Here is a 14,560-nt window from a genome sequence, read left to right as displayed (position 1 = left end):
TCGGGTGGGAATGAAGGACGATGGGTGGATGGTTGTAAGTGTGTCTGAGAGGTAGGGAGGGTGGGAATGAAGGACGATGGGTGGATGGTTGTAAGTGTGTCTGAGAGGTAGGGAGGGTGGGAAAAGATGGGAAGTTGGGACAAGCTTGGCTTGGGTGAGTAAGAGTGGGCAAGGATGGGAGCTTGGGACAAGCTTGGATGAGGTGAAGGGGGGGAGAAAACAAGGAGGGGAGGTGGAGAGGGATGGGTTTTGCTTGGGAGAGTGAGAAGGAAGGATTTAACTATACTACCATGTCATTTTATGTATTTGTGTGACTTGCAAACCTGCTGTAAAATGAATAAGAGTTCTGGGCAGATTAGGAGACGATGTTGAGTCATTATTATTCCTTGGTTGTCATTATAGTTGAGATCCAATGGTGGATATTGATGAGAGTGGAGAGGGACTATCTGGGGGATTGAGACTGGGAGAGAGCGAGGATGGGTCAGTCTACCTCTGTCTACCTCTCCCTCAGGTCTGTCTACATCTCCCTCCTGTATGTTCTGTCATCTGCGGGACCTGTGTGTGTGTGTGTGTGTGTGTGTGTGTGTGTGTGTGTGTGTGTGTGTGTGTGTGTGTGTGTGTGTGAGTGAGTGAGAGAGAGAGAGAGAGAGGGTTGATACACAGGAGTGGAAATAGAACAAGTACAAAGTTGTAATCGTGTTTTATTTGCATAATTCACGTTTTTATACTGTTCATCACAGGTAGCTAGCTGGTGGTACCATAATTGTGGAGGTAGGGCTCATAGTTATGGCAGGAACGGAGTTAAGGGATTGGTATCTAACACAGCAAACACGTGGTTTCTATGTGACTGATTCCATTCCAGCCATTATTATGCACCATCCTTCCCTCACCAGCCTCCTGTGCTGTCGATAGTGTACAAAACGTAAATATAAACAATGTCTAGGACTGTGTCCTAAACAGCACCCTAGTCCCTTTGTAGGGAACTACTTGTGTCCAGAGTCCTAGGGGCCCTGTTCAACAGTAGGGGACAGGGTGCTGTTTGGGAGTAACATAGGACTAATGCATAAGTATTTATTATCTGTGCTTACAGAGCACCAAATCATCAATATATTTGGTATCATTACACGTTAATTGTGTTGCATCGATAAAACGTTGGAACAAATTGCACGTCATAAAACACGAATGGCTCAAAACAATCACATAGGCATCTTGAGGCATGATTTTAAACGTCTGTAGATAAGACACATTGGTAGACAAATCATTGAAAGTATTGGTTGGGAACAATGATTGATGGTGGTGGTGATGATGATAATTTCCCTAACCCCTGACCCCACCAGGACTGCCACGCAGAAGAAATACCAGGACTGCCACGCAGAAGAAATACCAGGACGAGCAGAAACGTAAGAGATTGAAATTCACTGAGTTCACCCCATTTAGTTTGCACTACATAGATCAATGTTTTATTCTGTAATCTAATCAACATTATATCAGCCCCTTTTTAATGCAAAAAAAACCCACCAACCAGAACAAATCTAACTTTGATTGAGTCTGTGATTTTGTTGTAGCCAGAGGCAGAGCGCAACGGAATAGAATTCAATTGTGACATGGAGCTCACAACTGGTCTTTCAATCACCCTCGAGTCAAGGCGCTTTTCAGATCAAAGTGCATATCCATGCGCAAAATCAAAAGCTGTTATGTGATTTGCTCCATTGGTTGTTGTTGGTGGGGCCTACATTATGCTCCAATAGCCACAATAGCCTGTTAGCTACTGTCTAAAACTGTAAAGGGTACAACCTCACTGTTCACTGAAAACGTGCGCCCCGGAAGTTGCACAGAATTCTCACAACTTTCAAGTTTCCGTTCACTAGACCTGAAATGTGCTCAGTACCCAAAACAATTAAATGGAACACCGCCCCTGACCTCTAAATACCTCATTTCAACTTCCGCTTCAATCTAACATCCGCTCCCGTCCGCATCTGCGCACCTCACTTGAAAAGTGTACTTTGGACGCTGATATTTCAGAGTCCCATGCTGATATTTCAGAGTCCCATGCTGACATTTCAGAGTCCCATGCTGAGAGAAGTTGAAGTTGGATATTGCAGCATTTCGTTTGAGCGGACCAAGGGGACGGAAAGGAACGGGAAGGTGTACAATAGGCTTAGCCCATGACCCCTAACCTCTATGTGAACTTCTTGGTGAAGAGTAGTTTGAAGTACGCGATCGCCAGGAAGATTACGGTCATGATCGCCAGGGCAACGTGATTCTGCCACAGCCCCCACGCGGTGTAGTCGATCCCCTGGTTCTTCAGAAAGTCTTCCCCCGTGCATCTGGACACAGGATAGAAAGGTTCCTACCTCAGAAACAAACACTACAATTATGGAGAATCTCACTGAGAGATAAATCTCCCTTGTAAAATATCTCTCCTGACATCAATGGATAATTTAAAAAGGTATCGTGAGACATTATCACTTACGTCATACCAGGGGGCAAGGTGCCGTTGAGGGGAATGTCTCCACAGAGCTGCAGACCTACAAACTCATTAATCTGGAGAGCTGTTAGTCCGTACCGAGGGATGCTGAGGTACTGGAACCAAGCTAGCCACTCAACAATACTGGGCAGGTTCACCAACAGGCCTGAGAAGATCTGATAGAGGAGGGGAGGGGAGGGGAGGGAGGGAGGGAGGGAAATGAAGAAGAGGAGATTTTAGGAGAGGAGGGGTGAGGAGAGGAGAGGAAGGGAGCGAAGAGGAGATTTTAGAAGGGGGGGTGAGGAGCGGAGGGGATGGGAATATGAGGGGTGAGGAGAGAAGAGGAGGGGAGGTGAGGGAAGGGGAGGGGATGGGAGAGAAGGGAGGAGAGGAGGGAAGGGCAGTGGGGGGAGGAGAGAGGTGAGGAGGGGAGAGGAGGAGAGGTGGAAGAGGAGAGCAACATCATTTTTCATGTTTATAATCATCTTATATTGTGTGTGTGTGTGTGTGTGTGTGTGTGTGTGTGTGTGTGTGTGTGTGTGTGTGTGTGTGTGTGTCAATTTAAAGGGGCTTCATTGGCATGGGAAACATCTGCTAACATTGCCAAAACAAGATAAGGAAACAATCACAAATGTCTCTCTTTCTCTCTCTGTCTCTCACCATCATGAAGACAAAGGCTATGGTCATGAAGATGTTGGCGATCGCCACAACACTCTGGTCAGCTGAAATAGCCATGGTCATGGCAGTAGCTGTATAGGCTACCAGAGCTACGGTCAACATGAACAGGAAGAAGGCCTCCACTGTAGCTTTAAACCCTGGAGAACATAGAAACATAATACTAGATCAGAACAGAGTAATATAATACTAGAACAGAAATATAATACTAGACCAGACCATAGAATAATACTAGACCATAGAAATATAATACTAGACCAGACCATAGAAATATAATACTAGACCAGACCATAGAAATATAATACTAGATCAGAACATATAAATATAATACTAGATCAGACCATATAAATATAATACTAGGTCAGAACAGAGTGATATAATACCAGAACAGAAATATAATACTAGACCAGACCATAGAAATATAATACTAGATCAGAACAGAGTAATATAATACCAGATTTGTCACGGTTGTCGTTGGTTATGGAGGACCAAAACGCAGCAGGAATGTTGATGCTCATCTTGTGTATTTATTTACAAACTAAGTGAACACCAAAACGAACTTACGAACAACGAAACAGTCTTGAAAGGCTCACTCAGCAAAACAAGAAACAATCTCCCACAAACACACAGACAAACACACCCAACTAATATAGGACTTCCAATCAAAGGCAACACCACACAGCTGCCTTCAATTGGAAGTCCACCCCAATTAACTCTACATAGAAACAGACTAAACGTAGAATTACATAAACATAGATCATAAACCAAAAACCCGGAAATACTAAATCAAACACCCTTTTACCAAAACACCACCCCGAACCACATAAAACAAATACCCTCTGCCACGTCCTGACCAAACTACAATAACAATTAACCCTTATACTGGCCAGGACGTGACAGTACCCCCCCTTAAAGGTGCTAACCCCGGAAGCACCTTAAAAAAACTAAAAAAACAACAACCCCAAACAACAAAACCATAATTCCCCCCTACTAAAGGGAGGGAAGGGAGGGTGGCTGCCGTCAATGACGGCACTGTGCTACACCCCCCCTCCCCAACCCACCTATATCTGGAGGTGGCTCCGGTTCTGGCCGTTCCAGGCAGTCGGGCCAGTCTGGCGGCTCGGGGCAGTCTGGCGACTCCGGGCATTCTGGCCGGCTCTGGCATCTCCGGGCAGTCTGGCCGGCTCTGGCATCTCCGGGCAGTCTGGCCGGCTCTGGCATCGGGCGGCTCCTGACTAGTGGGCGGCTCGGGCGGCTCCTGACTAGCGGGCGGCTCGGGCGGCTCCTGACTAGTGGGCGGCTCGGGCGGCTCCTGACTAGTGGGCGGCTCGGGCGGCTCCTGACTAGTGGGCGGCTCGGGCGGCTCCTGACTAGTGGGCGGCTCTGGCGGCTCCTGACTAGTGGGCGGCTCGGGCGGCTCCTGACTAGTGGGCGGCTCGGGCGACTCCTGACTGACGGGCGGCTCGGGCGACTCCTGACTGACGGGCGGCTCGGGCGACTCCTGACTGACGGGCGGCTCGGGCGACTCCTGACTGACGGGCAGCTCGGGCGACTCTTGACTGACGGGCAGCTCGGGCGACTCTTGACTGACGGGCAGCTCGGGCGACTCTTGACTGACGGGCAGCTCGGGCGACTCTTGACTGACGGGCAGCTCGGGCGACTCTTGACTGACGGGCAGCTCGGGCGACTCTTGACTGACGGGCAGCTCGGGCGACTCTTGACTGACGGGCAGCTCGGGCGACTCTTGACTGACGGGCAGCTCGGGCGACTCTTGACTGACGGGCAGCTCGGGCGACTCTTGACTGACGGGCAGCTCGGGCGACTCTTGACTGACGGGCAGCTCGGGCGACTCTTGACTGACGGGCAGCTCGGGCGACTCTTGACTAACGGGCAGCTCGGGCGACTCTTGACTGACGGGCAGCTCGGGCGACTCTTGACTGACGGGCAGCTCTAGCGACGTCGGACTGGGATGAAGCACTTGAAGCCTGGTGCGTGGTGCTGGTACTGGACGTACCAGATTGGGAACACGCACCTCCAGGCTAGTGCGGGGAGCGGGAACAGGACGAGTCGGATTGGGCTGACGCACTTCCGGGTCCGCACGAGAGACAGGAGCTGGAAACCCAGGGCTATGGAGGCGCACAGGCGGTCTTGATCTTACCTCCTGCACAACCCGTCCTGGCTGGATGGAACTAGTAGCCCTGCACAAGCGGGGTGCTTGTACAGGGCGGACTGGGCTGTGCAGGGGCCTGATGGTAGCCTGGTCCTCGGAGGCGTACCGGCGACCAGATGCGTTGCGCAGGCATCCTCCTACCAGGCTGGATGCCCGCTCTAGCACGGCACCTGCGAGGGGCTGGAATAACGCGCACCGGACTGTGTGTGCGTATGGGTGAGATAGTGCGCTCCTCAGTGAAACATGGCGCTCTCCACCTAATACGCTCCTCCATAAAACCACGGGTAGCTGGCCTCCGGCTCTTCCTAGGCCTAGCCAAACTACCCGTGTGCCCCCAAAAAAATATTTCTTGGGGGTGCCTCTCGTGCTTCAACGCCAGTCGTGATCCTCGGAAACGTTCCCGGTCCATACCAGCCTTTCGCCATTCCTCTCTCTCGCTTACCACCTGTCCCCATGGAAGGCGATCTTTTCCTGCTTGGATCTCTTCCCAAGTGTAGGAGCCTTCTCCCCCCAAGATCTCCTCCCAAGTCCATCTCTCTCGTTTGTCCAATTCGAAATTCCTCTGCTCCTTCCTCTGCTGCTTGGTCCTGGTTTGGTGGGAGATTCTGTCACGGTTGTCGTTGGTTATGGAGGACCAAAATGCAGCAGGAATGTTGATGCTCATCTTGTGTATTTATTTACAAACTAAGTGAACACCAAAACGAACTTACGAACAACGAAACAGTCTTGAAAGGCTCACTCAGCAAAACAAGAAACAATCTCCCACAAACACACAGACAAACACACCCAACTAATATAGGACTTCCAATCAAAGGCAACACCACACAGCTGCCTTCAATTGGAAGTCCACCCCAATTAACTCTACATAGAAACAGACTACCTAGACTAAACATAGAATTACATAAACATAGATCATAAACCAAAAACCCGGAAATACTAAATCAAACGCCCTTTTTCCAAAACACCACCCCGAACCACATAAAACAAATACCCTCTGCCACGACTAACAATAACTACAATAACAATTAACCCTTATACTGGCCAGGACGTGACAAGATTAGAACAGGAATACAGTAGATCAGACCATATAAATATTATACTAGATCAGACCAAAAATACAATTCTAGATCAGAAAAGATAAGTATAATACTAGATTACAACATAGAAATATAATACTAGAGCAGAACATAGAAATATAACACTAGATGAGAACTGAAAAATAATACTAGATCAGATCAGATAAATATAATAAATGATCAGAACAGAGAAACATAATACTAGATCGGAAAATATAAATATAATAGAGAAATATAATACTAGATTAGAACATAGAAATACAATACTACATCAGAACATAGAAATACAATACTATATGAGAACTGAAATATAACGGTAGATTAGAACATGGAAATAGAATACTAGATTACAACATAGAAATATAATACTAGATCACAACAGAGAAATATAATACTAGATCAGAACATAGAAATATAATACTAGATCATGAACTGTTGTAGCTTAAAACCTGAAGGGACATAGAACATAGAAATACACTGCTCAAAAAAATAAAGGGAACACTAAAATAACACATCCTAGATCTGAATGAATGAAGTAATCTTATTAAATACTTTTTTCTTTACATAGTTGAATGTGCTGACAACAAAATCACACAAAAATAATCAATGGAAATCCAATTTATCAACCCATGGAGGTCTGGATTTGGAGTCACACTCAAAATTAAAGTGGAAAACCACACTACAGGCTGATCCAACTTTGATGTAATGTCCTTAGAACAAGTCAAAATGAGGCTCAGTCGTGTGTGTGGCCTCCACGTGCCTGTATGACCTCCCTACAACGCCTGGGCATGCTCCTGATGAGGTGGCGGATGGTCTCCTGAGGGATCTCCTCCCAGACCTGGACTAAAGCATCCGCCAACTCCTGGACAGTCTGTGGTGCAACATGGGGTTGGTGGATGGAGCGAGACATGATGTCCCAGATGTGCTCAATTGGATTCAGGTCTGGGGAACGGGCGGGCCAGTCCATAGCATCAATGCCTTCCTCTTGCAGGAACTGCTGACACACTCCAGCCACATCAGGTCTAGCATTGTCTTGCATTTGGAGGAACCCAGGGCCAACCGCACCAGCATATGGTCTCACAAGGGGTCTGAGGATCTCATCTCGGTACCTAATGGCAGTCAGGCTAACTCTGGCGAGCACATGGAGGGCTGTGCGGCCCCCCAAAGAAATGCCACCCCACACCATGACTGACCCACCACCAAACCGGTCATGCTGGAGGATATTGCAGGCAGCAGAACGTTCTCCACGGCGTCTCCAGACTGTCACATCTGTCACATGTGCTCTGTGTGAACCTGCTTTCATCTGTGAAGAGCACAGGGCGCCAGTGGCGAATTTGCCAATCTTGGTGTTCTCTGGCAAATGCCAAACGTCCTGCACGGTGTTGGGCTGTAAGCACAACCCCCACCTGTGGACGTCGGGCCCTCATACCACCCTCATGGAGTCTGTTTCTGACCGTTTGAGCAGACACATGCACATTTGTGGCCTGCTGGAGGTCATTTTGCAGGGCTCTGGCAGTGCTCCTCCTGCTCCTCCTTGCACAAAGGTGGAGGTAGCGGTCCTGCTGCTGGGTTGTTGCCCTCTTACGGCCTCCTCCACGTCTCCATATATACTGGCCTGTCTCCTGGTAGCGCCTCCATGCTCTGGACAATACGCTGACAGACACAGCAAACCTTCTTGCCACAGCTCGCATTGATGTGCCATCCTGGATGAGCTGCACTACCTGAGCCACTTGTGTGGGTTGTAGACTCCGTCTCATGCTACCACTAGAGTGAAAGCACCGCCAGCATTCAAAAGTGACCAAAACATCAGCCAGGAAGCATAGGAACTGAGAAGTGGTCTGTGGTCCCCACCTGCAGAACCACTCCTTTATTGGGGGTGTCTTGCTAATTGCCTATAATTTCCACCTGTTGTCTATTCCATTTGCACAACAGCATGTGAAATGTATTGTCAATCAGTGTTGCTTCCTAAGTGGACAGTTTGATTTCACAGAAGTGTGATTGACTTGGAGTTACATTGTGTTGTTTAAGTGTTCCCTTTATTTTTTTGAGCAGTATATTATACTAGAAAAGATGTGACATGAAACTGACTAATGATGTGTGCGTGTGTGTGTTCATTTATTGGCTTGTTTGTGTGTGTATGAAGGGTCTACCCAGCGATATGTGGGTGAAGGGTTTACCCACCGATCAAGGGTTAGGGTTAGTGTTCACTGTGTCTACGTGGGTGAAGGGTCTACCCACCGATCATGAAGTAAGCCACACAGCTGAAGAAGATGGCAGGGAGTGTCCTTAAGGTGATGATGTCACTGAGTAACTTACACAGGAAGTAGACTGATACTCTGTAGTATCCGCTGATGTACTCATGACTGGGGAGAGAGAGAGAGAGAGAGAGAGAGGGGGGGTTAGACTGATACTCTGTAGTAACCACTAATGTATTTATGACTGGAGATGGGCTCTGTCTCTCTCTCTTCCTGTCCTGCTCTCTCTCCCTTCTTTCTCTTTCTCTCTCACCCCTGTGTGTGTGTGTGTGTGTGTGTGTGTGTGTGTGTGTGTGTGTGTGTGTGTGTGTGTGTGTGTGTGTGTGTGTGTGTGTGTGTGTTACTCACATGAACAATTTTCTCTCGGTGATGAAGAGCTCAGCAGAAGACACGGAACTGAAACACTGATTGGTGGTGATGAAGAAAAGAGCACCCATCCTGGTAGAGACAACACACACACACACACACACACACACACACACACACACACACACACACACACACACACACACACACACACACACACACACACACACGATTAGGACGGCAGGTAGCCTAGTGGTTAGAGCGTTGTATAGTATAGTGTGTAGTATATAACATGTCTAGTATAATCACTCATACTGTACAGTACTGTGAGGGTTCTAGTTCTCCATCTCTCCTGCATTTGGCCACAAGTTCTCATCAACATCACATCTTATGTCTTCTCTGGCGATGCATCTTGTAAAGTATCTCCTGGAATGTCTAATCCAACCCTGCCACTCTTCTTTCCCCACCAACCTGTCTTCCTTGTTTCCAAAACTAAATCATTTCGAAGTCGTCCTCTTTTGTCTGTTTGGTAACGAGACTAAAAACAGGACACTTCGCCACTAGCTGTCAGAGCAGCTCACAGATCACTGCACCTGTACATAGCCCATCTGTAAACAGCCCACCAAACTACCTCATCCCCATACTGTATTTATTTATTTATCTTGCTCCTTTGCACCCCAGTATCTCTACTTGAACATTCATCTTCTGCACATCTACCATTCCAGTGTTTAATTGCTATAATGTATTTACTTCGCCACAATGGCCTATTTATTGCCTTACCTCCCTTATCTTACCTCATTTGCACACACTGTATAAGATTTTTTCTATTGTATTATTGACTGTATGTTTTGTTTATTCCATGTGTAACTCTGTGTTGTTGTTTGTGTCGAACTGTGTCACAAATAATGTCGTTGTGTTGAAGGGAGGACCAATACGCAGCGGGAATGTGGATACTCATCTTTTTAATAAAACACGAGTAAAGCATCCACAGGAAAAAAACAATACTCACGCCACGAACAGTGTGGCAGGATAAACAAAGCAGTGCTCACAAACAACTACCCACAACCACAAAGAAAAACACACACCTGTTTATAGGACTCCCAATCAGAGGCAACTAGAAACACCTGCCTCCAATTGAGAGTCCAGCACCCAACCTACACATAGAAAACCTACCTAGAACCTACACCCAACACAAACCCTCTGCCACATCCTGACCAAAACTAATACAATTACTCCCTCTGCTGGTCAGGACGTGACAAACTGCTTTGCTTTATCTTGGCCAGGTCGCAGTTGTAACTGAGAACTTGTTCTCAACTGCCCTACCTGGTTAAATAACTGTGAAATAAAAACAAAATGTAAATCAAAAAAACTTGAGTAGGCTTTCAGATGAAATTGCTTGTTTGGAATGATTAAATATTCTTCTGAAATGTTCTACATTTTCAATCTGGTTACTGCAGAAATGCCATTTGCCATCGTTCTGTTTTGAATGTGTTACGTTGTCACGCCCTGACCTGAGAGATCCTTTTTATGTCTCTATTTAGGTTTGGTCAGGGTGTGATTTGGGTGGGCATTCTATGTCTGTTTTTCTATGTTTGGGATTGCTTTGTTTCGGCCTGGTATGGCTCCCAATCAGGGACAGCTGTACATCGTTGTTGCTGATTGGGAGTCATACTTAGGCAGCCTGTTTTGCCTTTGGGTTTTGTGGGTGAATATTTTCCTGTTTAGTTTTGTTAACCTGACAGAACTGTTGCTGGTCGTTTTTTTGGTTTATTTTTGTATTGTGTTCATTCGGTCCATTAAAATCACGATGAACACATCCTCCGCTGCACCTTGGTCTCATTTTCACGACGGCCGTTACATTCTAACAGTTTTGGAAACAATGTGTTAACATTTGAAAATGTGCTGCAAATATATAGTTTTGAAGGTGGTGGAGTATGAATGAGGAAAGAGTTCATGGATTTTGAGAAGAATGTGGTCATTGAATGCATTCTGTGTGAAAGCAATGAAAAATTATTCACAGTTTGGTCCACATACACTTCTGTTTCACTGACCGTGTGAAGAGTTTTTACGATGCGACTTCAGTTTTGACCAATGCATGTCAGCAATTGAAAAAAAAACGGTAATATATTATATTAAACACACACACACACACGTTAAACTCATACACACACACCTGTTCTGCAAGCCACTCTGGTCATTCTTCACTCCAAAGAATATAGCTCCAACGATGACGGCCAGGAATACAGTCACTCCAATCTGGATGAGATAGATAGATTAGATAGATAGATACCACAGACCCACAAAGAATTTGAAAACAAACCCAATTTTGATGAACTCCCATATCTACTGGGTGAAATACCACAGTGTGCCATCACAGCAGCAATATGTGTGACCTGTTGCCACAAGAAAAGGGCAACCAGTGAAGAACAAACACCATTGTAAATACAACCCATATTTATTTTCCCTTTTGTACTTTATCTATTTGCACATCATTACAACACTGCATATAGACATAATATGACATTTGAAATGTCTTCATTATTTTGGAACTTCTGTGAGTGTAACACACACACACCTGAGCGAAGGATGTCTGAGGGTTGAGGATGAGGTTAGTGAAGGTTCTCTTCAGGACCCATCTGAACTGAGTAGAGAAGGAGGTGTTGTACGTGATGGTCCGAGAGGGAGTCTTCACACTGAAGAGAACAACAAGAAGATTGTCCATTAACTTGCAGAGAACAGACAGACAGACAGACAGACAGACAGACAGACAGACAGACAGACAGACAGACAGACAGACAGACAGACAGACAGACAGACAGACAGACAGACAGACAGACAGACAGACAGACAGACAGACAGACAGACAGACAGACAGACAGACAGACAGACACCATAGAGAGAGACCATAGACAGAGAGAGAATTAGACAGAGACAGAGAGAGAGAGACAGAGAGAGAGAGAGAGAGAGAGACAGAGACAGACAGAGAGAGAGACAGAGACAGAGACAGAGAGAGACCATAGAGAGACAGAGACAGAGAGAGACCATAGAGAGACAGAGACAGAGAGAGACAGATACCATAGAGACAGAGAGAGAGAGAGACAGAGACAGAGAGAGAGACCATTGAGAGAGACCATAGAGAGACAGCGAGAGAGAGACCATAGAGAGACAGAGACAGAGAAAGACAGATACCATAGAGACAGAGAGAGAGAGAGACAGAGAGAGAGAGAGAGAGAGACAGAGACAGACAGAGAGAGAGAGAGACAGAGACAGAGAGAGAGACCATAGAGAGACAGAAACAGAGAGAGACAGATACCATAGAGACAGAGAGAGAGAGAGAGACAGAGAGTGTGTGTTGGTACCTGTACTCCCTGTTCATGGTGATGCGTTCTAACTGGGCCTTGGACTCTCCATAGTACTGGCTCCCCCGGTACTCCTGGACCAGATGGTCCTCGATGTTCTGCCTGGAACTGGTTACCCTGTCTGGGTCAGAGTCTGGGGGAGGGGGGTTGGAGAAAACGGGAGGGGAAGGGATAGAGGGGCCAGAACAGAGGTAAATGCAGGGTAAACAAAGTTAGGGAGGGGAGGATATGAAGAGAAAACATATGTCTCCCATTGGATGACCTGACTGATCCCGCCCACTGACCCGGCTCCTTAGCCAATCAGAACTCACCGTCTGCATCTTTTATCCTGTCGAAGGCGATGGCGGTAGAATCTCCGTTGATCACGTCCAGAAAGAAGTCAGCCGGGTTGTTGTGGGGTTCACAAGTGTACCCTGGGTAATGATGACATCATAGTTGTAATTACATTGTTTATAGATACAGATAAGGTTTGGATACAGGAAAGGTTGAAACATTGATGCATTTGAGATACATTCAGTGTATCTCATCTTAGTAACCTCTAAAGACAGACAATAGAATGATGGATATAATAACTGTTAAGTAACTTCTGACATTTCATAACTTGGTTTGCCAGCAGAGAGCTGAGGCTACACTGTGGTTAGCAGGAGGAGTGTGATTTAGAATCACTAGAAACATGACATTTGTAATGATTTAGTCTCACCAATGTTAGAGAAGTAGTCCAGAGCGCTCTGAGCGGGGCCGTGGTAAACCTGTTTACCGCTAACCAGTAGAGTCAGACTGTCAAACAGACGGTAGATGGAGTAACGAGGCTGGTGGATGGAAAGGATGATGGTACGGCCATGACTAGACATCCTGATAGAGAGAGAGGAGGAGGAGGGTTAGTGTTACAATACCCAGACTACAGTACCCAGACTACAGTACCCAGACTGCAGTACCCAGACTACAGTACCCAGACTACAGTACCCAGACTACAGTACCCAGACTACAGTACCCAGATTACAGTACCCAGACTACAGTACCCAGACTACAACACCCAGACTACAACACCCACCCAGACGACAATACCCATCCAGACTACAATACCCATCCAGACTACAATACCCATCCAGAATACAATAACCAGACTACAATACCCAGACTACAGTAGCCAGACTACAACACCCAGACTACAGTACCCAGATTACAGTACCCAGACTACAGTACCCAGACTACAGTACCCAGACTACAACACCCACCCAGACTACAGTACCCAGATTACAGTACCCAGACTACAATACCCATCCAGACTACAATAACCAGACTACAATACCCAGACTACAGTAGCCAGACTACAATACCCAGACTACAATATCCAGACTACAATACCCAGACTACAATACCCAGACTACAATACCCAGACTACAACACCCACCCAGACTACAATACCCAGACTACAACACACACTCAGACTACAATACCCAGACTACAACACACACTCAGACTACAATACCAGACTACAACACACACTCAGACTACAATACCCAGACTACAATACCCAGATTACAGTACCCAGACTACAGTACCCAGACTACAACACCCACCCAGACTACAGTACCCAGACTACAATACCCAGACTACAATACCCATCCAGACTACAATACCCAGACTACATTAGCCAGACTACAACACCCAGACTACAGTACCCAGACTACAGTACCCAGACTACAATTCCCAGACTACAGTACCCAGACTACAGTACCCAGACTACAGTACCCAGACTACAATACCCAGACTACAATACCCAGACTACAATACCCCGATTACAGTACCCAGACTACAATACCCAGACTACAGTACCCAGACTACAACACCCACCCAGACTACAGTACCCAGACTACAATACCCAGACTACAATACCCATCCAGACTACAATAACCAGACTACAATACCCAGACTACAGTAGCCAGACTACAACACCCAGACTACAGTACCCAGACTACAATACCCAGACTACAATACCCATCCAGACTACAATAACCAGACTACAACACCCAGACTACAGTAGCCAGACTACAACACCCAGACTACAGTACCCAGACTACAGTACCCAGACTACAGTACCCAGATTACAGTACCCAGACTACAACACCCACCCAGACTACAGTACCCAGACTACAATACCCAGACTACAATACCCATCCAGACTACAATAACCAGACTACAATACCCAGACTACAGTAGCCAGACTACAACACCCAGACTACAGTACCCAG

The 14,560-nt window shown here is 46.6% G+C and overlaps 1 protein-coding gene across 1 annotated transcript in view; it reads right to left on the bottom strand.

The window, feature by feature from the left end:
* Window positions 1–683: 683 nt before the first annotated feature.
* Window positions 684–14,560, bottom strand: part of LOC106578186 (broad substrate specificity ATP-binding cassette transporter ABCG2-like) — a 44,782-nt gene continuing 30,905 nt past the window's right edge. The window contains exons 7-16 of the mRNA XM_045711410.1: window positions 13,009–13,160; window positions 12,620–12,721; window positions 12,309–12,441; window positions 11,525–11,642; window positions 11,123–11,205; window positions 8,992–9,081; window positions 8,627–8,751; window positions 3,128–3,282; window positions 2,474–2,643; window positions 684–2,327 (exon numbers count right to left, since the gene is read on the bottom strand). Of these exons, the coding sequence (XP_045567366.1) occupies window positions 2,180–2,327; window positions 2,474–2,643; window positions 3,128–3,282; window positions 8,627–8,751; window positions 8,992–9,081; window positions 11,123–11,205; window positions 11,525–11,642; window positions 12,309–12,441; window positions 12,620–12,721; window positions 13,009–13,160 (1,276 nt within the window). The 3' untranslated portion in view covers window positions 684–2,179. The remainder of the gene's footprint in view (window positions 2,328–2,473; window positions 2,644–3,127; window positions 3,283–8,626; window positions 8,752–8,991; window positions 9,082–11,122; window positions 11,206–11,524; window positions 11,643–12,308; window positions 12,442–12,619; window positions 12,722–13,008; window positions 13,161–14,560) is intronic.

Source organism: Salmo salar, unplaced genomic scaffold, assembly GCF_905237065.1.
Source record: "Salmo salar unplaced genomic scaffold, Ssal_v3.1, whole genome shotgun sequence".
Classification (NCBI taxonomy): Eukaryota; Metazoa; Chordata; class Actinopteri; order Salmoniformes; family Salmonidae; genus Salmo; species Salmo salar.
The sequence above is the reverse complement of the archived record's forward strand: the minus strand, read 5'-3'. Positions and strand labels throughout refer to the sequence as shown.